The 25,487-nt window shown below is 36.8% G+C and overlaps 1 protein-coding gene across 1 annotated transcript in view; it reads right to left on the bottom strand.

Annotated features, from left to right (window-relative positions):
- The window catches only part of DMD (dystrophin), a 2,326,146-nt gene that overhangs the window by 1,532,012 nt on the left and 768,647 nt on the right, over positions 1 to 25,487 (bottom strand). Inside the window, exons 13-15 of the mRNA XM_036270045.1 lie at positions 22,251 to 22,370; positions 3,209 to 3,310; positions 2,972 to 3,079 (exon numbers count right to left, since the gene is read on the bottom strand). Coding sequence (XP_036125938.1) covers positions 2,972 to 3,079; positions 3,209 to 3,310; positions 22,251 to 22,370 — 330 coding nt within the window. The remainder of the gene's footprint in view (positions 1 to 2,971; positions 3,080 to 3,208; positions 3,311 to 22,250; positions 22,371 to 25,487) is intronic.

The following is a 25,487-nucleotide window of genomic DNA, read 5'->3' as shown; positions in this document are numbered from 1 at the left end:
CGCCGATTCGATTCGCGATCAGGGCACATGCCCAAGTTGTAGGCCAGATTCCCAATGGGGGGCATGCAGGAGGCAGCCAATCGATGTTCTCTCTCATGGATGTTTCTCTCTCTCTCTCCCTCTCCCTTTCTCTCTCTCTAAAATCAATTAAGAAAAAAAAATTAAAACAAAAAAGAGTTTTAGCATGCAGCATCTTATATCTAGGTATGTAGTAGGAATGGGGGACAGATGGTACCTGTTTTGGGTCTCAGATTGTGACATATTTTAATGAACATTAAATTCTTATTCACTGCCTGAGTCAGCAGGGGAATTTTACCTCAAATTCTACACCAGCTGTCAGGTTTTGTTAATTGGCTTAAACTATCAAATGGTAAGACTTATCCATAACATATTTGCACTTTGTTCACAAGTAAGGTGACATAATTTGAATTGCAATCGTATTGAAAAATTATCAAGACTTTGCTAAAGGAGCATTTTCATGGCCCTGAGGCTAATAAAGTCTTTTACACACAAAAATGTCAATACAGTGGCATATGATTATTCAAAATGACAGTTCTCAATTACTGTTAGTTTTTGTCAAGGAATCAAATGATATGAGGAGTTTTGAAATAGCTTAGAAAGCCTGGACCTGAGTTTTGATGTCTTGGTGCTCTTTGGAACTCTGCTACTAATGTTCTTTGACACCTTATATACATGCCATGTGTTTTTTCCTGGCCCTCAATGTCCTCTTCTGAAATAACCTTGTCTCTCTCCATCTCTTTATGCCCAATACTACTTTAGATTAGTTCTTCTAATTGGTCTCCTTACTACCAAAAGTCTCACTATCAAGGAATATTCTAAAAATGCAAGGATAATTGTTATCAAATTCTTTTTTTAATATGTTTTTATTGATTTTTTAGAGAGGGAGGGAGAGAGAAACATCAGTTGGCTGCCTTCTGCACACCCTCCTACTGGGGATCAAGCCTGGGAGGATGCTTAATCTACTGAGCCACACTGGCTGGGCTGTTATCAAACTCTGAATGGTTCCCTATCAGCTGCAGAACAAACCTGCAACTATATCACTGATATTTTTGCATTTTGTTGATATATATAGATTACTTTTTAGAAACCTCTCTTTAGCTGTATCATAACTCAAGAAAGCATATAATCTTTGAGGAATAATTTCTTATCAATAGTAAGTTAGCCTGAAATAACCAGTAATACATAATTGAATCTATTTTAAATTAAAAGCCTAAAGATTAGTAATTATGGAACCAAAAATATATGATACAAATACATATTTGTGAAATAGTACAAATTTAACAGGGGAAATTTAGTTAAGAATAGCTTTTTAAGTAAAGTATTTAATTATTGTGAAGTGTAATACATAATATCAACTCAGATACACAGATTCATTTAGATAAAATTATGAAACATTATTTACAATAGATCTTTGTTTTACATTCGAGTTTATATCATGTTAGCACTTAGTGGAACTGATCCATCAAAAATCAGAAAGAAATCCTAGTTATACAATATTTTCCTTGAAAAATAAGGCTTAATATTAGATTGGCCTCTACTAGAAAATAGTAAGTCACAGTGAAAGAGAAGTCTTAGAGATCTTCTATAATCTTGTAAGGTTCAACTCAAACTGAAATGTCTCAATAAAGACTTCCCCGATGGCATCTGTACTGCCAAAGTTCTCTTAGTTGTCAAAACACAGGTACTTACAATAAGCGACATTGGCTTGTTTCAATGTGTTTTTCCTTACTTCCCAAACTAGGGTAAAAGCCCTTTATATGTGAGAATAATCATCTCCTGTACTCCTCATACTGCTGAGAATCTACTTAAGTCTATTACTTTAGAACTACAGTGTTTAGAACTTTATGGAATATCACATGTACTTCTTAGCATTACTTAATTTTTTTTTTATTGATTTTAGAGAGGGAGGAAGGGAGAGGGAGAGAGAGATAAAAACATTGGTGAGAGAGAGCATCGACTGGCTGCCTCCTGCATGCCCCTGATTAGAGACCAGGCCCACAACCTGGGCATGTGCCCTGACCGGGAATTGAACCGCCAACCTCTTGATGCATGGGATGACGCTCAACCACTGAGCCACACCAGCTGGGCATGTGTTACTTGTTTAAATTTAAATTTTATTTTATTGATTTTAGAGAGAAAGAGGAAGAAAGGGAGGGAGGGGGAGAGAGAGAGAAACATTGATTTGCTGTTCCACTTATTTATGCATTCACTGGTTGATTCTTGTATGTGCCCTGACTGAGGATCGAAACCACAACCTTGGCATATTGGGATGACACTCTAACCAACTGGGCTACCCAGCCAGGCCCTTAGTGTTGCTTATAAATTTTAACTGTAGTCTTATTTCAGGTATGCTACATTTTTTCGAGAGTACAATTTTGTTTGAGAAAACGAGGTTGAAAAGGTACCTATATATTATGGAATTAATGTTTGTATCCCTTCAAAATTCATTATGTTGAAGGCCTAACCCCTCAATATGACAACATTAGGAGGTGGGCTTTGGGTAAGTAATTAGGTTTAGTTGAGGTCATGAGAGTAGGGCCTCCATGATGGGATTAGTGTGATATTAAGAAAAGGATGATACACCTCCCCTTCCACCATGTCAGAATACAGCATAAAGGTACTGTCTGGAAGTCAGGAAAAGGGCCTCGGCAAGAGGCCAGCACTTTAATCTTGGATTTCCCAGCTTCCAAAACTATGGAAAACGAATTTCTGCTGTTTAAGCTACCCAGTCTATGATATTTTGTTAATAGCAGCCCGAGCCAGGGCCCTATAGCTTTCCCTATTTTAATTAAGAAAAGTAACAATATGATAGTATTAAAATAGACTGACCTAAGCAAAAGCAATGAACATTTGATTTAGGATAGACATAACAGAAAGATGAAATAATGGTGTTAATATAAACTATTGAGTTTATTTTATAAAAAATGATTGAAAGCTAAAAAATACATACAGTCAGTATTTGAAGACTTGACAACATTTCACTTTGATCCTTAAAGCCACTTGTGTGAATCTTGCTCATTGTATCTTCTTTTTCTGAAAGCCATGTGCTAAAAAGGCACTGAAAAAAATCAAATAATTCCAACAAAGAAAATAATTATTAAAGCAAATCATCATATTTATTTCATTTATTCATTCAACACCTCTCCATCTCCATGTCTTTCAGAGATACAATTTCCCCACGACTCACCTGTTCTTCAGTAAAACGCTGCCATTTTAGAAGTATGTCTTGTAAAAGAACCCAGCGATCTTCTGTCCACCTACAAATGTTTGCCCATCGATCTCCCAGGACCTGGGGAAGAGACAACCCACCACAACATCAGCAAACAATGAACTGTTAATTGAATTCCATTCAAAATGGCAAGAATTATTTAAGGCAGTATCTAATTTTGAGTCTCCTGTGTATACTAGGAGTTGTAAAGAACACCCTTCCTGCTTCTGCTTATAGTTGATAAGCACTGCTCCTTTAACTTGCCTTAGATTATCTCACCCACTCTTTCACCTTACATGGGAAAGCAAAGATACTTACAAGAGGTCCAAAGCAATTATGAAACCATGATTTGAAATGTCTCCACAGTAAATGTAAGATGGCAAAGTCATAAATGTAGAATTAAAGAGAATTTTGCATTGATAATATGTAAAATGTGTATCTTTCTTAGGTCAGAAAATACACCCCCAAAATAAAAGTCTACTAGATAGAATGCCTAAACATACACTTATTTAAAGTAATCCTATATAAGTAATGCTATTTATATGCTGATTTTAGAAGAAAATCATTAGTGACAAATTATATCTACATGTGGATTTTTAAAGGTTATCTGGATTATTATTATGAAGTATTTAAAATGATTATATCTCTAAATTATTCTAGTGAAAAAATTATAATATTCCCCGAGTAATAATTGTCAGATCTTTAGCATGTCGCTAATGTCTTTGTGCACACGCTATTTTAATATGTAACATAAACCAAGTACCAATGGCTTTTAGATAAAGAAATGTATGGTGTAATGCTTTCTGTGCATAGGAAGTATTTTATGACCAAAAAAAAAAAAAGAATTCATCATTCATTTTAACTCTATTATGATGTACTTCAGGGCCTAAAATTTCAACTTTTTTTATTTTCTCATAAATAAGAGAATCATTTTCCCAATACCTATTGGATCTTTGAAACTAGAGTGATGGTAACTACAAGTAACATGGTGATCATTTTGTAGTGTATTCAACAATCAAAGTATTATGTTGTACAACTGAAACTAATATAATGGTACATACCAATTCTACCTTAATAAAAAGTAATAAAATTAAATGACTTTATAAAATCAAAAAAACAACTAGAAGTATCTCAAAATATGGACAGCTTAGTCACAGTAAGTTTTCAGTTTTTCTTCAGAAATGTAAAAAATCTTATTGCTTTCAGCATAATATAACTGATTTTTGAATATTTCATAATTTTATTCTCTACGTCTTTTCAATTACATTAGTTTGACGAAAGCTATAGCTCTGAAATAGTGATGCAAGATATTTATAGGAGCTCAGCCAGTGTGGCTCAGTGGATTGAGTGTCATCCCACGAACTGAGAGGTGGCTGGTTCGATTCCTGTCAGGGCACATGCCCAGGTTGCAGGCTCGATCCCCAGTAGGGGGCATGCAGGAGGCAGCCAATTGATGTTTTTATCTCACATCGATGTTTCTATCTCTCTGTCTCCCTTCTTCTCTAAAAAAATAATAAAAACATATTTTTTAAAAAACGATATCCACAGGAAATGCACTCTCATAACTCAATGAATTAAACAACATTTAATTATTACAAGCTGGCAGTTGAGATTTTTTTCTAAAACATATTAGAAGTTCTTTTAGTGAACATCCTAGTGGTCATGTCAGCATGCATCAGGTAAAATGGCATGTAATATATCTATTAATGGATGAGTTGTTTAAAAAGTACCATCAAACAGAGAAAACCTTACCCCTTAGCCATGAAGGACACCATCTACCTGATTTGATGATATAATATAAAAGGGCAAATTGTAGCCCTCCAACCTCAGTGGAGATGGGAGTCAAAGGTGAAAGGGATAAACTCAAACTGTAGCATCATCTTTATAAATGAAAGAAAATGAACCAACACTTCCAAGTAGACATAGCATCTGCTCTCCAGTACTATAAGCACAGATTCAGCATTCACTGCAGTAGCATCTTAGGTTTGTAATCTTAGAAATGGATGTTTATCATTTATTTATTTGTGGAGACCGTCTTATAAAACAAATCCCCAAAAAACCTCCATGTACTTAATTGCTTATGATTATTAAATTTATAGAAATTCCAAAATATATTAATGTGATACACTTTACACTGTAGGTTTTTTACCATATGAACAAGCCACACAAAACTAATAATAAATATTCTTTTAGGTACATAGTCAACATAGCGAAGACAACTATTTTAAGAATGCTATTAAATGTCTTTTGTATTCAAATAATTATAATGGATAATTTTGATAATCCATTAAGTTTTATAATTCAGCCAATATTTAATATAGCTTATAGTTAATGGTAGTCTCCAACTGATTTATTTATCAATCATGAATTTATTTTAACAACAAATATTAATTGAACATATATTATATGCCCCAAATTAACAGAACAGAGATGTTACAGACTGAACTGTGTCTCCCTAAAATGCATACGCGGAAGCCCTGCCTCCATTTAATCCAGAATGTGACTGTATAAGGAAATAGGGCCTTGAAATATACGGCCTTTAAGTTCAAATGAGGCTGTTAGGGTGGTCTCTAATCCAATCTGACAGGTATCTTTACAAGAAGAAGAAATTTGGACACACAGAAAGACCCCAAGGATGTGTGTGCACAGAGTAGAGACCACATGAGGACACAGCGAGACAGTGCAAGCCTAGGAGAGAGGCCTCAGAAGAAGCCAAACCTGGTGACACCTTGACCTTGGACTTCTAGCCCCAGAACTGTGAGCAAATAAATTCTGTTGTTTAAGCCGCCCAGTCTTTGGTATTCTGTTAGGGTATTTTGTATAACTCACTGCAAAAAACATATTTAAGGGTGGCTGATTCCATGGCATTACAAAATATCTCACATAACTAAAAGTGTTAAAAGTAAAGGTATACATACAGTGGGGAAGTTTTAAAGAATACCTTTCAATTAACAGAGTAAAACTGATTAAAATTGTTCAAAGATAATAGTTTTTTAATCATTAATTCTGATTTAATGTGACTCAAAGTCCCAAATACAAATATGTTATCACTTTATAATTTTGTTTTATGTAGGGAAGATAAAAGTGTCTACAGCCAAACAACTTGAATTCAAGTCTTAGGTTGGGCAATTGCTTACATTACTAATATGTATATGTCTTTTCAAATTATAACAAAATTTTACATAAATGTTTTTTTATAATAATTCTGGCAATTCTTTGAGGGACTGGCATTATCCACAAGCACCCTAATGAAATCAAGTTTTTTTTCCCCAGGAAATTTATGGCTAAGTTATTTATTCTTTCTCAAAGAAAATAAACATACTAACCCCTTAAAGAACTGTTACAAATATTAAACAAGATTATGTCTTGGAAAACAGTTTTCATTTGAACTGAATTATATAAGTATTGAGGATTATTTACATTTTGCTTGATTATAGTATTTATATCAAATCTTCCAAGAACCAGCAAGGGTCACGTATTTTACTCTAATCTTTACAAATAGATGTTTAAACTTCAAGTACATTCTTCTGAAAGGTTTCCAACACAAGAAAGCATACATCTTTTAGTAACACATTCCACTGCTTAAACCTATCTTCCTCTCAGAAAACTCTCAATGAACCGAATCTAAGTCACTCCTCTTATAATGTGGGCATAGTGCTTTTTACTAATCTCAGTAAAATTAGATAAGTGAATCAGAAATTGCTTGCTTGTAAGCTGTGTATGTCTGCCCACAGGTAGATGTTTGTAATGCCACATGCACAGATATAAATAGGTGTACACAGTGCTTGAATTTAAGGGGTTTATTTGTTTATTGTTTCAAAATAGTGGTTCTAATTTGAATTACAAGGGATGGAGCCAAGCAATTGGAAGATCATCAGTCAGCCCTATAATCAATCAAAGATGCTGGTTCCTATCATTGCCTGGAGGGATGTAACCAAATTGTTATAGAAGTATAAGGGATTGAACAGAATGGGACTGAGAGGAAGCTAAATAACCTTTTTAAAGAATCACTACATTAGGATTAGAAACCTCTTCCCTAGACAAAAACATCAGTGTTTCCCTGAGTTTCTATTTAAGTATATGAATCCCTTGAATGCTGAAAAAGAATGCGTGTTTTTTAAAGCTAGGTAAACAACACACACACAAATGAAAATGAATTATAACATCTCATGAAGTGATAAGACGAAATTAATTTTTATTTATGTCCTCATTTTGTTTCAGCAGTGAAAGAAGCTAAAGGTCAGTTCACTTCCTCAAACGCATTTTCATGGGCTAAAATCACAACTCCATTATCATTTAGGCTCAGATTTGCAATGGGGAAGATTTTTCTCTCCCATTTAAGTCATATCTCATATTGTTATACATGCCAAGGACATTTCTCATCTGAGTTTCTTTGTTTGGTTGAGTTGGTTTTTCAAAGCAAATGTAAAAAATGGCTATCAAAAGAACATTTGGATAAAGGCAATGAAGAAAATTTGACAAGCCTGGGAGGTAAAACTTAAGTATCTTGACCCTGGAATTTATTGAAGCCAGTTACAGAATGTGATTGCTAAACTGTGCCCATCAAGAATGGCACTTATTTGTGGAATATAATGAACATAACAGTCTGAGGAATGGGGTAGTCCCAGAGACGTGGAAGTGGGGTACAGACTGACAATCCCCAGAAGAGGGGGTGGTGGGGGAGAGATAAACCACAGAACTTAGATGCATGTATGCATGAACAATGGACATGGACAACAAAGCTGAGGACAGGGCGGGGAGGGAGGGGGGAGGGAGGGGGAGGGAAGAATCAGGGGGGGAAAAGGAGAAACACCTGTAACAAAAATAAATTAATTAATTAAATTAAAAAAAAGAATGACATTAAGACAGAAAGTGTTCCCAGGAGTATGTCCACTAAGGAAGAAGCAGTTATGTGCCATGGACCACACAAGTCAGCAGCAAGTGGGATTTATAAACAAAGGACCCAGCAAGCCACCTCCTCATGTTATTGCAGTTTAAGCCCCTGGAATATGCTTGGGGTTAAATGAATTTCATGTGTAATGAGGCTTCTGAAAGATAACTTATTTCTTGATTTTTCTTTCTTACTTTATAAACAACTATACAGTTAAAGAGGATAAGCCACTTCATCTCATCAACAAATAGAAACCACATCAAATAACCCACTGGAAGAAGTAAGGTAATACCCATCATGAGGCTAGAAATGGGGAAGAGTCCTAGCGACTCACGTTTAGCCAAGTCTTTGATTCTCTTCTCAATTTTTCATGTTTTCACAAACTGTAAACTGAAGCAGCATACCACAAAATGGCATGCCTTATATCTTCACTGTCTACCATATGGGCCGGGGTGGAAACACATGTTCTAAATGGAATAAGAAACACTTACTGGAGGTTTCTCTGAAAAGATCATTCTTACTGCTGTTTAAATGATCCTATTGTAAATAAGTCCTGACTGAACTCAGGTAACTCATGACTGTCACTTTTAAAGGTGCAATTTACAGATGAGGAAACTGAAATTCAGATGGGTTGGGCAGCGTGTCTAAGACCACAGAGGTCAGAGGATTGAGTATCTGGAATTTTCCCTCTGATCCCCCTGGTGACAAGCCCTATAATCGTTCATGATGCCATTCACTCAGTCAAGCACACAAGATAAAAAGAAATATGCCTTGTACTTTCTGCTCCAAAACCTACAGTGAGATGTACAGATGCTGAATTCTTTCTGAGTCTTTTCAAATTTAATTTTAGCATAAGTATGACTAGATTTAGCAAAATATTTTATCTAACCCACTAGACAAGGATTTGAAGCCTAATATTATAATTTGATTTTAAAACATTTTGACATTAGAATTCTGTATTTGTTTAAAATATTAAACACAAATCAGAAAATACACTTCCAGATCAAGAACATGTGCTTTTTGCAAGAACTTATTTTTAAAAGGTAAATATGACTGTCTGACTCACTAATGAAATTCTGCCTTGGTGATTATGCTAAAAATACAGTGAGATTTTTAACTTGAAGAATGTTTTTCTGTGCTGTTACAGTCAGTTCCATATATTATTTATTTTTATGAGTTCATAAAGTGCTAATGAATAAATCTGGGAAAGCTGTGATGTTGTTGTTGTTGCTGTTATTATTTGAGGGCTATTATTTAATGTTCTGTGGCAGCTTAATAAACTTTGTACTCTCCAGCTCCCGTCAGTCTATTCAATTGGGACACCAGAAAACAAACAGCACAAATCTTAAGGAACATTCCAGAATGACAGAATTCTTCCCAGCATTCATCACATCCCTGGGCAATCTTTGGTAGCTTGAGGGTATTGTTGTTGTTGTTTTTCTTTATTGATTTTAAAGAGAGAGGAAGGAAGAGGGAGAGACAGACAGAAATATCGACGAGCGAGAACATCAATTGGCCGCCTCCTGCATGCCTCCCACTGGGGATCAGGCCCACAACCTGGGCATGTGCCCTGACTGGGAATTGAACCAGCAACCTCTTGGTACATGGGTCAATGCTCAACCACTGAACCACACCAACTGGGCAGTAGCTTGAGGTTTTACTGTCCCTTATTGTTTTATGCCTCCCACCTCTCAACTTCTTGAGAGGAACTTCTCACCTTTGTCCTTCATGTCTTGTTGAGTAATACATGAATTTCACATGGTGTATAAATGTCTCAAAGCTGAATACAACCACTGTAGTTATCAATATCTGGGCTCTTCTCCAAAGTATTGTCTTAGAACCTTTTTCCTATTTCTTTTTTTTCCCCACCCCGTCCCCGGCTTCGTTGTCCATGTCCATTGGTTATACATACATGCATACAAGTTCTGTGGTTTACCTCTTCCTACCCCCAACCACTCCCTCTTCTGAGGGTTGTCAGTCTGTACCCTGCTTCCACGTCTCTGGGTCTACAGTATTCCTCAGACTGTAATGTTCCTTATATCCCATATATAAGTGAGATCATGTGGTATTTGTCTTTTTCTGCTTGGCTTTTTTCACTTAGGATAATACTTTCTAGGTCCCTCCAAGTCACCTCAAAGGATAAGAGATCTTTCTTTCTTACAGCTGCATAGTACTCCATTGTGTATATGTACCACTGCTTTTTTATCCATTCGTCTACTGATGGACACTTGGGCTGTTTCCAGATCTTAGCTATTGTAAATAGTGCTGCTACAAACATGGGGGTACATATATTCTTTCTGATTGGTGTTTCAGGCTTCTTAGGGTATATTCCTAGAAGCAAAATCACTGGGTCAAATGGAAGTTCAATTTTTAATTTTTTGAGGTAACACCATATTGTTTTCCATAGTGGCTGCACCAGTCTGCATTCCTACCAGCAGTGTACTAGAGTCCCCTTTTCTCCACACCCTCGCCAACACTTGTTGTTTGATGATTTGTTGATGGCGGCCATTCTGACAGGTGTGAGGTGATACCTCATTGTTGTTTTAATTTCCCAGCACCATTTATTAAAGAGGCTGTCTTTACTCCACTGTATGCTCTTGCCACCTTTGTAAAATATTAATTGAGCATATTGCCTTGGGTCCATTTCTGGGTTCTCTGTTCTGTTCCACTGGTCTATATGCCTGTTCTTGTGCCAGTACCAGGCTGTTTTGATTACAGTCGCTTTGTAGTATAACCTGAAATCTGGTAATGTGATCCCTTCGACTTTGTTCTTCTTTTTCAAGATTGTTGTGGCTATTCGGGGTCTTTTTTGGTTCCATATGACTTTTTGAAGTATTTGTTCTAGTTCTGTGAAGTATGTCGTTGGTATTTTGATGGGGATTGCACTGAATCTATAGATTGCTTTGGGTAGTATGGACATTTTAATGATGTTAATTATTCCAAACCATGATCTTCATTAAATAACTGCCTACCAGTGTTTATGGTAACAGCAGAACTACTTATGGTGAATTTGAAGACACACAGGAGGTGAGAGTCACCTGTGAAATCCTGTCCTCTCTACCTCACAGTCTAGATCTTTAATATGTATAATGGGCATTGCCATATAGTGGAATCTATGAATCTGCATACCTGTTACACATCACTAGGCTTAAAGTACAGATTGCCTGAATTCTTGTCCCAGATTTACTATTGCCCAACATGGTAAGATCTGTCAGGAAATTCTCACATTTTGCTATTATTTTGTTTTCCCACTAGCAAAATGGAGATACCAGTACTTGTCCTGGTACCCTCCAAGCTAGGCCACTGCTAGCAGGATCAGACAGAAGTCAACAAATGTGAAAATGCTCTAAAAACTGTGATGAATTTTGGAGATTCTTGTGATTGGTAAGGATTTAGAGATTAATTGATGGAAAATCAACTTTTGTTTCCAGATGTGATAAATCCAGAATTTTAATACAGAATACAGTAAAACGTCTCAGCATGACACTAAAATTACTAGGTATTCCTATGTTACCTACAGCCGATTGAGACTTAGATTTTGTCCAGGAGTTGAAAATCTTTGACTTTTAGATTTTTAAACCAGAAGAACTCACCAATATGTGTCTCATTTGTAATCAAGTGAGTGAAAAACATATATCCCTCTATGCTTCATTCTAACTGTTGGCATTGGAATATTCCATCTAGGTGTGTACCCAATACAAAAGTATACATATATTCACCAAGAGATATGTACAATCATTTTCATAGCAGCATTATTCATAAAGGTCCCAAACTAGAAACAACTCAAATTTTCTGACCAGTACAATGTATAATTTAATTGTGGTATATGTACAACAAAGGAATACTACCCAGTCATGAAAATTAGTGAACTAATGCTATATACAACTTGGGTGAATCTCACAAACATAATATTGAGTGAAAAAAAGTCAGTTAAAAAATTATATTATACAATTCCATTTATATTAAGTTAAAAATAAAAGTAATCTGAGGTATTATAAATCAGGATAGAGGTTACCGTTGAGGAAGTGGGAAAAGTTTATGACTATGATAAGGCTTGTTGGGGGTTTCTAGATCACTGGTAATATACTATCTTTGTATCTGATTGTGGAATTATGGATATGTTTGCTACCTTTGCAACGTCTTCTACTTATAATTATGATCTCTGTCCTTTTCTTGGTACTCCAATAAAAAAATTTCAAAAAACATTAGCCATTGTGTAAAGTTTAGATTTTTTCAGAGACCAAAAAGGTCAAAATTCTCTTTAGACCACATTAGAATTAGCATTTATATTTATAAGGTATATTATCATTCCAACATACTTAGATTTTTTCCCTTGTAATAATGTTCTCAAGGACATATAGTAATTTTCTCCTACAAAATTGCGATATTAGGAGAAAGCCCTGACTTAGGTATCACACACATCTGTGTACCAGTCCCAGCACTGCCACTTGCAAGGTACATGAACTTGGATTTAACTCCATTATACACTGGCTTTTGAAATTGTGAAATAAAGACACCATTACATCCAAAGTATGTAAATTTGAGGGGAAATAATAAGCATATGAAATTGCTAATAATTATAATCACTGCTTCATGGGCAACAATTGTTGACATTGGCTTAGTAAAATTATTTCCATCACATGTTTTTATTTTTATTTTTAAACACACTTTTATTCACCAAATATAAAATTAGAAACCAAAGAGAAGCTTGAAAAATGGAGAGTACTATGCTAAGCAAAATAAACCAATCATAGAAAGACAAGTATCACATGATCTCACCTATATGTGGAATCTGATGAACAAATCAAACTAATAAATAAAACAGAAATACGCATGGAAACATGGAACAGACTGATAAATCTCAGAGGGAAGGGGGAAAGAAATTAAGTCAAGAATTTATATACATATATGTATTACCCATGGATACAGACAACAGGGTGGTAAAGGCCTGGGGCAGGACAGGAACCCGGTGGAGGGGGCAGTGGGGAAAAAAGGGGGGAGCGACAGCTGTAATAATCTCAACAATAAAGATTAAAATTATTTTTTCATCCATACTCTTCTTTATAAATAATCTCTATCTTTAATTCCATAAGCTTTAACATTCCATAGTTATTTTTCTTCCCAAATTATCCCAAAGGTATGTATGATAAACACTTAATTACATACTCCATTTTCTAGCCATGATAGCAAAGGGAACATTATAGTCTTTCTGAACAAGTGCCTTTTAGTAGACTATTTTCCTTCCAAACAACAGAGGCATAGTATGGTACAGAGATGGCACAAAAAAGGGAGAGGTCATTACTATGGAGAAAAACCAGCTTCATGGGGGGAAATTTGAACTGTTCTCTCCATAAAGTAGGGGTTTTCAGAGCATGAGTATTCTGAGTAACTGGAATAAAATGTACAAAGACAATGACATACAGAATATCAGAAATGGCTTATAGAAATAGAATGCAGGCCCAGCCGGTGTGGCTCAGTGGTTGAGCATTGACCACCAGGAGGTCGCCAGTTCGATTCCCGGTCAGAGCACATGTCCAGGTTGTGGGCCCAGTCCCCAGTGGGGGACATGCAGAAGGCAGCCAATCGATGTTCTCTCTCATCGATGTTTCCATCTCTCTCCCCATCTCCCTTCTTCTCTCTCTAAAATCAATAAAGGAAAAAAGTTTGTTTGTTTTTTTTTTAATTAAAAAAAGAAATAGAATGTAAGTTGAGGGGCATGAGGGGGGCTAATAGAAGATAAGTACTGAGAGACAGGTAGGGGTCAGGTAACAAAAACCACTGTAGGCCAAAGTGATCAGATTGTGTTGATGGAAAATGACTAAAATTTTAAGCAGAAGAGAAACTGTATTAAATAAATAGGCTTTTGAGAGTGCACACTGACTTTAATGTGCAGAGTGGCTTGAAGAGAGCTAAGAATGCAGGCAAGGACTTCCAGGGGTCAATCATGTGGGTTTTACCTTGGGAAATAGTGACAGGAACAAAGATAAAATAGTGAATACGAGCCACTGAAGGAATGCTGTGACTGGTTTCATGCAGAGGGTCCACAGGGAAAGAAAGGGATGGGTCTGGAATAAGGCCAGGTTTCTAGTATAGGTGTCGTGACGGATGGTGGTGCAATGACAAAAATGGAGAAGTCAGTAAAGGAAGTGCGTTTACAGAGAAGTAGGGCACAATAAGTTAAGTTTCACCTTGTTGAGCTTGCGGTGCTTTTTAGACTTCAAGGTAGATACATCAAGAAGTATACGGGATAGAAGAAAGTGGGTTCAGAAAAGAGATCTGAGCAGAAGACATCCAAGCCTATCAAATTCTACCTATTTTTCGTAGCACAATTTCCTGAAGTAACATAGAGGAAATGCTTTTCTTTTTCAACAGACAATACTGCTCATGTGTCCCTTATCTCTGCTTAGTTTTTTCTTAAAACTAAATAATCCTAGTTCTATAAAAAGTCTTTAGAGGAAGCTAACATCCTGGAAAAATAGACCCAAAATAATCAAATATAAAGTTTATTCAAACCAGTACCAAACAGAAATATTAGTCCTTGTAATCTAGACACTGTATCGTGTCCAGGATTGCTTCAATTTACTAGGAATCTATTTCATCTTGCTTTGATTTAATATTAACCTTGTGCCCAAATATATATATATATTTTTTTACACACACAGAGACACACACACATATATATCCATACATATAGAGAAAACAATAATGTAAATGTATGTGTGTATATATACACATTTGTATACAATTATACACATATATATATATATATTTATATTCATATATATGGATGGAAAGTCAGACTTTTGTCATCAAAAACTTCCTCAATTTATTTAAAGATATTGCTTTTTATAAACAGCAGAAGTTCAAACAATAAACATATTTTTTCTGATTTAAAACATGAAAGAGGAGTATATGACATTTGCATGTGACATTCTAATTTCATAGGACATTGCTGTAAATATTCTAAGGTCATGTGGCAGAGGAAATCATCCATTAACCACTCCTGTTTGGGCAAAATTTACACAATGCCCTAGCTACATCGTCCTATGGGTTCTTTCCCCCCAATTTTCTGAAACTGCAGGATGAGTAAAGGAGTTGAATTACTTTCAGTCCAATTCTCAGGTACATAAATCAGATATAAGAAAGAAAAATATCAAATACAAACGTTTCCACCAAACCAAGTAAGGATAGAAAGGCTCACCTTTTGCCCAGGCATAACCTGAGAGGCTTTGCAAAATACTTTAAGGAAATCAGATACTTTATATTCATAAATCCACCAAAGAATTTGTCTTAATACTACCACATAACATTTGTACAAATAGTTTATTGTCATCTGATATAAATTTGGTTCTCATGTCTTGACTTTAGTGAACTTAGCTCTTAGACGCCTTTCTCATCCTCGAAAAGTATTCCTCAAAAAAATTCCAAGTTTACTGACTTCATCAGATGAGCAAGAAAGCGAGTATGTGTGCACAGTCCTATGTTTAATCACCTGCTCTAAAATTTATATTCTGGGTTATTCTTCTTCAAAAGACCATGCTTGTCTGCATCCATTCTTTTTGATATACCTTTAATTCTCCAAAATGGTAGATGGTTAGATGACTTTAAGATTAAAGTCATCTAACAAAATGATCCAAATACCTTTTATGTGCCAGAAACACTCCTGTGTGTGTGGCCTTAGACACCTTTAATACATCTAGTTGGTCTCTCAAGTATTAACTTGTATAAAAGAACATATCTAAAAATGAGACTTTAATAGCACTGCCTTTTCTCTGGTAGATGTTTTCATTAGAGTATCTCCTGTAATCTATGGGCCTCACCATGTTTCTGATTCTTTTTTACTGGAAAGAGCTATCTCCTTAGAACAAAAGCTTTTCTCTATGCTCCATTTATTGTACCTTTTTTCCAATTTTTCCAATGTAAATGGCCCTGTAAGACCTTAGCACCTCCAAAACACTTCCCTTACTTTGTTTTAATATCACCTGCTCATAAGCTTCCCCTAATCACTTCATGTAAAACTACTCCCTTCCCCAGGCTATTTTTCCTTCTAGTTCTTACCACTTTTTCATAGTATAAAACTTGCATGTTTAGAATGTAAGCTTAATAAAGGAATGATTTATGTTTGGTCCATACTTAACCTCAAAGCTTAGACTGGCACCTAGCAGGCACTCCAATATATATTTGTCAAATGAATTAATAAACACTGTTCTGTCCAGAACACGTTCCTACTCTTTCATGTTGTCGAATTAACCTCTATTTTCTTGACCTTCTAGAGCAAATAGGTCATCTAGCAATTTATATTGTTGTCACGTCGAACCCATCATGGCCATAATTTCACATTTAGTTGCATTTGGTTAGTGCAGGGCCAGGAGGGCAGATTCCATGACTGTTGCCCCGCCCTCCTCCCCATCACTGTAGCCCCAGCTGTCATCCTGGCAGAGATTTGCTGCTCAATACATGGTTTTTAACTCAATAAATTCTAGTGGAGTTTCATATTACATACTAATCTTATTTATTTTTTCTTTATTGATTTTAGAGAGAGAGGAAGGGAGAGGGAGAGAGAGATAGAAACATCGATGAGAGAGAACATCAACTGGCCGCCTCCTGCATGCCCCACATAGGGGATCAGGCCCACAACCTGGGCATGTGCCCTGACCGGGAATCAAACTAGCGACCTCTTGGTGCATGGGTCGATGCTCAACCACTGAGCCACACCAACTGGGTTCACATACTAATTTTAATTCTTAGGTAAGCCCCTGTCTACTTGCCAAGCCTCCTCCAGCACCACTGTTCTGAACTCAACATTGTCGCTAAACTGGCCCTTTTCCAGTTCCTTGAGGACAACATGCTCACTTCATATACTACTTCTCCTTCCTGGAAGTTGTATCCACCTCCACCAATCCCCTTTGCACACTTTATACAGCTCCCTCCAACACCTCCTTTACATCCAAGCTTAAACATCACTTTCCTAGGGAATCATGTCATTCCTTCAAATTTCAATTTAAGTCAGATTAACTTGTTGCCACAAAACCTTGTTCCTTCCCTTCACAGAAATAAATTGTGTCCATTTTAAATGTTTGCTCATATTTGTAAATATCTGACTGATACCTAGTTCCTCTGCTAGACTGCAAGTGCCAAGACGGCAGTCACTAAGCTCACTACAGATGACAAGGGGTCAGCATTTGATTTCAAAGAGGGAGCCTGAGAAATGGCTACCATTGTTTCGAGGTTCCAAGGAAAGCAGTCAGCTCATAAATTACTCATTCCTGACCCATGAAGGAAGTGACAAATTCTTTTTTGCTCCCTGTTTTACCAGTTACACGAAGTGGTCAGGGGAAGCTTTACTGAGCAGCTGGTATTAAAACAAAGTAAGGGAAGTGTTTTGGAGGTGCACAGGTCTTATTTACATGCACAGGGGCCATGAACATTGGAAAATTTGGGGAGAAAAGGACAATAAATGGAGCATAGATAAAGCCTTTTGTTCTAAGGAGATAGCTGGGACATAGAAAGAATATATAAGTACTCATTGAAAAAAATGAAAAATGGAATGCAGAATGCTTAGAAAGAGATATAGTGATGTCCTCCGGGACTGAAGATTCTACACAAATTACCAATCTCAGTTATTTAGCCAATCTATTCCTCAATAAAATTATTTATTGGCATTGTTGCTTACAAATCAGATTTTCTGTTTACTGACATCCTAGAAGCCTCAAAGTTAAAGACAAGTTCCTGACCAGTGGTGACACTGCTGAGGGACAAGCTGAACCACTGAGAGGATCAAATTTACATCTGCAGCACTCTCAATAATGAAGATAATTAAAAATAAAATAAAATAAGGTACATGGAATTATCTTCTCAGAAAATTTTAATTTACAACAGAGTATACTTTTCAGAATATCATCCTTCATAAATAAGCCATGCCATCTTTCAGAATCCCTAGGCATATGTTGTGATCTAACTTTATTTTTCTTCAAACCTTTTATAATGAAGACTTCTAAAAGTCTTTCAAAGTTAGAAAAAAAATCTAACTTAGAGTTCATAGAACTAAGTCGACACAAGTAAAGATGTTCTATGAGGAGTTATTTTTAGAATTCTAACTCACGATGATTAAGAACAGGCCCAGCTGGGTAGCTCAGTTGGTTGGAGCATCATCCCATATACCAAAAACATTGCTGCTTCGATTCTTGGTCAAGGCACATACTTAGATTGCAGGTCCGATCCCTGGTCGGGGTGCATACAGGAGGTAACCAATCAATGTTTCTTTCTCACATTCATGTCTCTCTCTCTCTCTCTTTCTCTCTCTCTAAAAGTCAATAAAAACATGTCCTCAGGTGAGGATTAAAAAATAAAAAGGATGATAAGAACACATTTCTCTCTTACTGTACTAAATCAAGGACTTCCTTTCCTAGTTTTCCCTATCAGTATCTCCTAACTAAAGACCACTGGGTATTCATTTTGAGGCTCTGGATGGTACTTCTGCTAACTCAAGCAGAGTGGATTAAGGTATTGTGGTAACATGGGAGACCATGGTGGAGAAAGAAGTTGTGAGCAAGCATTTGATACTATCAAACCTTGGGGAATAGCTATGAATGACCAGACCTTACTCTAATAAGAGCCCTCAAAGATGCTTCGTGGGTCCCTGCCAGTTTTTGTCCCCTTGTATGAAGTTCATATACCTGTTTCTCTTTCCTAAAACTCTTCCTATTACTTCTTTTTTTGAAATCCTCACCCGAGGATATTTTTTCATTGATTTTGAGAGAGAATGAAAGGGGGGGGGGACATGGATGTGAGAGAGACACATTGACTAGTTGGCTCCCATGCTCACCTCGACCAGGGCTGGGGCTCGAGCCTGCAATCCAGACACGTGCCCTTGACCAGTAATCCATCCCGTGACTCTTCCTTGGGAAGGTGGACACTCTAATCACTGAACACCACCAGACAGAATTCCTTTAGGAGTATGATAGTCCAAATTCTCTAACATACACAGGGGATTTTTATCACATGCAGAGGATATTTGGGTTGCTGTTCAAGTGTCTCCTTCAATGTATCTGTTTATCTGTCTTTTTATCCTTTATTATTTCTTCTCTCTTCCTCCTCTCTACCAACTTCTCTTCCTCTTCCCTTTCCTTTTAAAAATTAAACTAGGCACCCTGGCCGGTTTGGCTCAGTGGTTAGAGAGTCAGCCCACGGACCAGGGAGTCCTGAGTTCGATTTCCGCTAAGGGCACGTACCTCCGTTACAGTTTGTCCCCAGCCCTTGTTGGGGTTGTGTGGGTGGCAACCAGTCCATGTGTCTCTTTCACGTCAGTGTTTCTCTCTCTCTTCCTCCTGCTATATCTGAAGATAAATGCAAGAAAATATCCTCGGGTGAGGATAATAAAAAATAAATAAATAAAAATTAAACTGAGTAAGACAAGATTAGGTTCGTTTGCAAAGAACCTAACAAAGAATCATCCAAATTCCAAAGGTAAAGGAGAGGCCAGCATTCCAGGGCAATCAAAAGCAATGGTTAAGTAAGGCAGAGAATTCAAGCATGGATTCCTCAGAGACTGAGGAAACTGATTGAATGAGAAGAAAGAAATACTGAAGCAGGGCCTTTCTCATCACTTCATTCTTTCTAACTCTGAATTTTATACACTAGTCTAGATTACCTAAAAGTAAGGTGACAGTCCTAGCCAGTTTGGCTCAGCTGTTAGAGCGTCGGCCCGCAGACCAGAGAGGACCGGGTTTGGTTCCCGCTAAGGGCATGTACCTCAGTTGCAGTTTGTCCCCAGCCCCAGTTGGGGTCATGTGGGTGGCAGCCACTCGATGTGTCTCTCTCACATCGATGTTTCTTTCTCTCTCTTCCTCCCTCTCTCCCTCCTACTCTATCTGAAGATAAATGCAGAAGTGTCCTCAGGTGAGAATAAAAAATAAAAATAAAATAAATAAATAAAAGTAAGGTGACAGTAAAGAGCTGTATAGATGGAAAGGAGGGTATTGAAGGGGGAAAGGAAGTCGAGAAAAAAGAGGAGGTTGGGTGGCAGTGGTCAACACTAATTAATGGGGGAGGCAATCATGGACAAAGGGAGATTGAGTTTCTGTGAATCGAGAATGGCCAATACATGCACAGCTATTTTAGTAGATGTCTCAGGGAGAAAATAAATAAATAAATAAACAGAAAACAAGGTGAAAAGGAAAGCAAGTAGGATAGAAATATAGAAAACTTTAGGACCACTACTCTTCATTTATCCTCACCTAAGATCTAACCTGGTCAACAATCCGTCAGTTCTGTGGATGGTTTTTCCAGGTGGCCCTAGCCCCTCAGGCATCACCTTGGAATAATTATATACCAAAGCTAGTAGTACTAGGTCTGGTGATGCCAAAATGGCTGTTTTTCAGTTGATGCTTTAACTGTAAATACTCTATGACTTAGAAAATGTTCTGCCTTAATTTTTTTAACCTGTCAGCCTCCTAACCTCTGCCCCTAAAACTTCTTTTACCTTTTTTGAAGATTTCTGAGAAACACTGAGTATCAGATTTTTACCATCCATAATTAGTGACAATATTGTATCAGAACAATAGAATTCCTTAAAATGGGTACAGCAGTAGCCTGTCACTAGTCCTTTAGCTAGTATTGAGTGAGAGAGAGAGAGAGAGAGAATAGTCAATGATACATTATAATATCGGGTATCATAAGCCTTTTGAGATCTGTAATCCCTGCAATTTCATTGAAACATAAGCAATTAACATGGGTCAGTAGTATAGATTAAATGCTCAGTTGTAGCAGTTCAAGAGTTTTCTCGTTGTCATTTAATAACAGCAAGTGAGATAACATTGCTGTAGATTGGAAGTCTAAAGCAGTAACCTGAGGAAAGGACATTTCACTGGGATAAAAAAAAAAAAAAAAAAACAATTCACACAAAAAAGAGAACAAAACAGAGATAAGGCTTTAAGAACCTGTGTTGTAAGTTAGGTAAGAGAAACTATGTTTAGAACAACCTTGAGCTGATAAAGCTATTTAAACCCACATTGATTAAATCCTTAGACACATCAGACTACTGGCCCTTAACTATCACAAAGGAAAGGCAGGTATTCTGTGGGCACAAGGGATGCCTCAAATATAACCTGTAGTTGAATATATATGTGAATGTATGTGTCACATTCAGAACAATAAACTGTATTTTTTCTGTATTGTTGATGCTTTCATGTATGGGTATTTGCTTTGTTGAAATAGTTTTATTTTTTATAATAAAACTTTACATTCCCAATTAGAAAAAAATATATAAAAATATGACAATATCTACATTATCCTTTGTTTATATGTACTGGTCATGTTTCCAAGGACACAGTTACTATAACTCGCGTGAATGAGAGCTTGAAAGGCTAAGCATCTGCTCCAAAAAAACTTTCATGACTTAAAGATCTTGCTATGCCCTAATTAAGACTACAACTGAAGCCCAGCCGGTGTGGCTCAGTGGCTGAACATCGACCCATGCACCAAGAGGTCACCAGTTCGATTCCTGGTCAGGGCAAATGCCCAGGTTTTGGGCCTGATCCCCAGTAGGCACAGTAGGTGCAGTAGGCAGGAGGTGGCCAGTCGATGTTCTCTCTCCTTGATGTTTGTCTCTCTCTCCCTCTCCCTTCCTCTCTCTCTAAAATCAATAAAGAAGAAAATTTAAAAAAAAAAGAGTACAACTGAAGGTTTCCAGGAGAAAAATACACTGAAGGTGTTCAATTTATGTTATTTGATTGAATGTGATGCAGTGTGTGTGTGTGTGTGTGTGTGTGTGTGTGTGTGTGTGTGTACCTTTGTCCTCTCTTAGACTATAGGTTTGAAGTGGGCACAAATCATGTTTTCCTGATCAATTCTCTAATACATGTTATTCAGCTATAACAAAAAAATGAATCCACATTTATATATTTCCCCAAAGGCCAGGAAGCTAGAGTGAGCAAACAACATATAGTTAATGAAAAGGAATTATATACAAATGGGACATAATCTGAATTCATTTAAATAAATATATATAAATATACTGCACTCTAAATATGTGTAATATACAAATTACATTATAAAATTTCTAATTGTTTTCTGAATAGCAATTCATTATTTTAAATGTCATATTTAGTGTATTAAAGAAAATCATCTGACCTTAAGTTGTTCTTCCAAAGCAGCGGTTGCTTGATCTCCACTAGATTCATCGACTACCACCACCATGTGAGTGAGAGAATTGACCCTGACTTGTTCCTGTTCTAGGTCTTCTTGAAGCACCTGAAAGATAAAATTTTTAAGTAAATTAAAATGTCTCCCCAAATGAATGTGAATTACTTCTGCCATATTTTGGGTGATATAATTTTTTTTTATTATTAAACTACAACCATTCCAAGCAAATTTCCAGCTATGATGCTCAGCAAAATTTGCACATTTCTACTATCAATTGACCTTGAAAGTATAGAGACAGGATCTGTCCAGAAAGGTGTGGTAGGATGTTTTACCCCTTATCCTGCTTTTTCTCATTTTTCAAGGACTTTTCTCCTAAAATTACCTGCTGCCTCTAGCATCTCCAATGTTTCCATCTCTGTGGAAGTTCTCCATTATCAACCCAAACAAAACAACCCAACTAACCCTCTGCTGCTCCCATAATGTGTGTTCTTCTTAACTGAAAAATACATTGCTTTTTACAGTTACGCTTTCCACTTCCTTACCCTACTGTTCTGTCTGCCCACTATCCCATTGAAACATCTCTTATAAAGGTTGCCATCAACTTCCAGGTTCCCAAATTGAACAGCCATTTTTTCTTAATCATCTTACTTGACATTTCAATTACTAACCTAATTAACCACTCATTCATTCTTGTCATCCTCTTCTCCTGGGCTTCGATTATCCTCCCACCTCATTAATTGCTGCTTTTTAGCTCCTTTGCTGGTTCCTTCTCTGCTCAACTATTAATCAGATGTCACTCTTCTGTCTAAAAACCAATGAATTTCCATCACACTACGACGGAAAATCCAAATGCTTTACCTGAAATTCTTTCATGATCTAGCACCTGCCTACCCCTCCAGTCTAATACTGCACATCATTCCAGCCGACTGACACTGTTTCAGCCACACTTGCCTTCTCTCCAACAAATGTGTCAAGCTAGTTTCTTGCCTGAATTGTTCTTCCTCCGTATCTTTAAATAATTTCTCCTTCTCATTCAGGACTCAGTTAATTTCATTTCATTTAATTTTTTTTAGTTCACCACCTAAGTCAAGTCTCCTTCCACCACTATTTATTCCCCCTTTACCCTCTTCTACTTCCTCCCACCCCCTTCTCTGGTAATCACCGTGCTGTTGTCTGTGTCCGTTTTTTCTTTCTTTCTTTTTTTCTTTACTTAATTCCTCAGTTTGTGTTACCTGCCCAAAGATGCTTTTCACGGAGATGTTATCTAAATCGGCTCCTTAGTTACTCTCTTTTTCTATCAGATTTTTAACATAACATTTCCACTATTCAATAGTTTCTTATGTATTAGTTTAGTCATTTGCTGCTTGTCTCTAATTATTGGAATATAAAATACAGTGGAAAGAGATGTTCTCTTTCTCACCACATATTCCAAGCAACTAAAGATCAATAAACACTGGTGAGGGCAACATGCAGAGATGAGTCTGTCCCTTCCTGACTGCATAACAATTAGAATCCAATGGGAGGAATTAGCTTTTTCTAAAGTGCAATTACAATTACACTAATGGGCACATGTAACCACAAAAAACAATCTTTTAAAAATCATAGTGTTAAAAAGAGAAAAAAACTCATGAACATGAACAATAGTGTGATTGCCCGGGGGAGGGGGATGTGAGGGGAGATGAAGGAGGGTAAAGAGGGGGAATGGTGATGGAAGGAAACTTGACTTGAGGAGGGATACACAGAATACAGTATACAGATGATGTGTTGTAGAACTGTGCACCTGAAACCTGTATAATTTCCTTAACCAGTGTCATCCCAATAAATTCAATAAAAAGAAAAAAAAATGTTTTTAAATCACAGTGCATGATTTTTTTTTCTGTACAGATAAACAGGGGTAAAGAGAGGAATAAAAAAAAGTCAAACAGAGGAGAAGTAAACAAAGAAGGCTGCCCTAGAACCTAGACATCTTGCCTGGGAGCTCCAGTTTCCTCAAGACCTTATCATGATATATTGATTATTACTGGGAAATTCTGGAATGAGTATGCAAAACTTCTAGTCATTTATTTTGCTTCTTAGAACATTTTATTATATAATACAAGAATGAAAACGCAAGTTTGTAACAAGGCCTATTACTTTCTGGAAAACCTGCAGCCCCTGCTCTTGAAACAGTGATGCTTGGCATCTATCAGACTAGTTTAGTTATTCAAATTCTATAGCAGGTATAAGGGAAGTTATTAGGATTGGCTGCAACACAAACTCAAATGCATGAGCATTTTTATCCTAGGACTTCTGTTCTTCAAGTCTAAACACTTTAGAGCACTATAAAATCACTTACTTGTACTTCCTCTCTATTTTCATGCTACATTTTCAAGTGAAGCAATTTGGAGTAAAATGACTATGTATCTATTTTGTGTGCAGAGTCTATACTGTCTATCACGCCTTTTGACATTCCAGGCTTACACTGGTTAATAAAAGTCTTTCTGCTATGAGGCCGAAAATGGAAACATTAACATTCAGAATTGTCCTTGAAAGTCATGTTGAGTCTGAGGTTTTCTGAATTATATAAGCCAGGACTGGGAACATTTCAAACATGACAGCCAGAAATTTTAAAAATAGTAACGGCAATAATATTTTGGTAGCTAATATAGCATAAGTTGGTTTCTTTAATTTGGCCAATTCTTTTTTCCTATCACTCAAGTAAGAAAGTACATATTATTACATATATTAAAAACTATAGCCCTGGCTGGTTTGGCTCAGCGGTTGGAGCATCGGCCAACGACCAAAGAGTCACGGGTTTGATTCCAGTCAAGGGCACGTACCTTGGTCCCCAGCCCTGGTCAGGGTTGTGCAGGACACAGCCAATCAATGTGTTTCTCTCACATCAATGTTAATGTTTCTTTCTCTCTCTCTCTCTCTCTCTCTCTCTCTCTCTCTCTCTCTCTCCTACTCTATCTGAAGATAAATGAAACTATATCCTCAGATGAGGATTGAAAAAAAGAAAAACAAAAAGCCCAGCCAGTGTGGCTCAGTGGTTGAGCATTGACTCATGCACCAAGAGGTCACCAGTTTGATTCCTGGTCAGGGCACAAACCCAGGTTGTGGGCCCAATCCCCAGTGGAGGCATGCAGGAGGCAGCCAATGGATGTTCTCTCTCATTGATGTTTCTCTCTCTCTAACATCAATAAAGAAAAAAAAAATTAAACCACAAGAAAATAATGCTATACT

This window comes from Molossus molossus, unplaced genomic scaffold, assembly GCF_014108415.1.
Source record: "Molossus molossus isolate mMolMol1 unplaced genomic scaffold, mMolMol1.p scaffold_m16_p_2, whole genome shotgun sequence".
In the NCBI taxonomy this organism is placed as follows: Eukaryota; Metazoa; Chordata; class Mammalia; order Chiroptera; family Molossidae; genus Molossus; species Molossus molossus.
The sequence above is the reverse complement of the archived record's forward strand: the minus strand, read 5'-3'. Positions and strand labels throughout refer to the sequence as shown.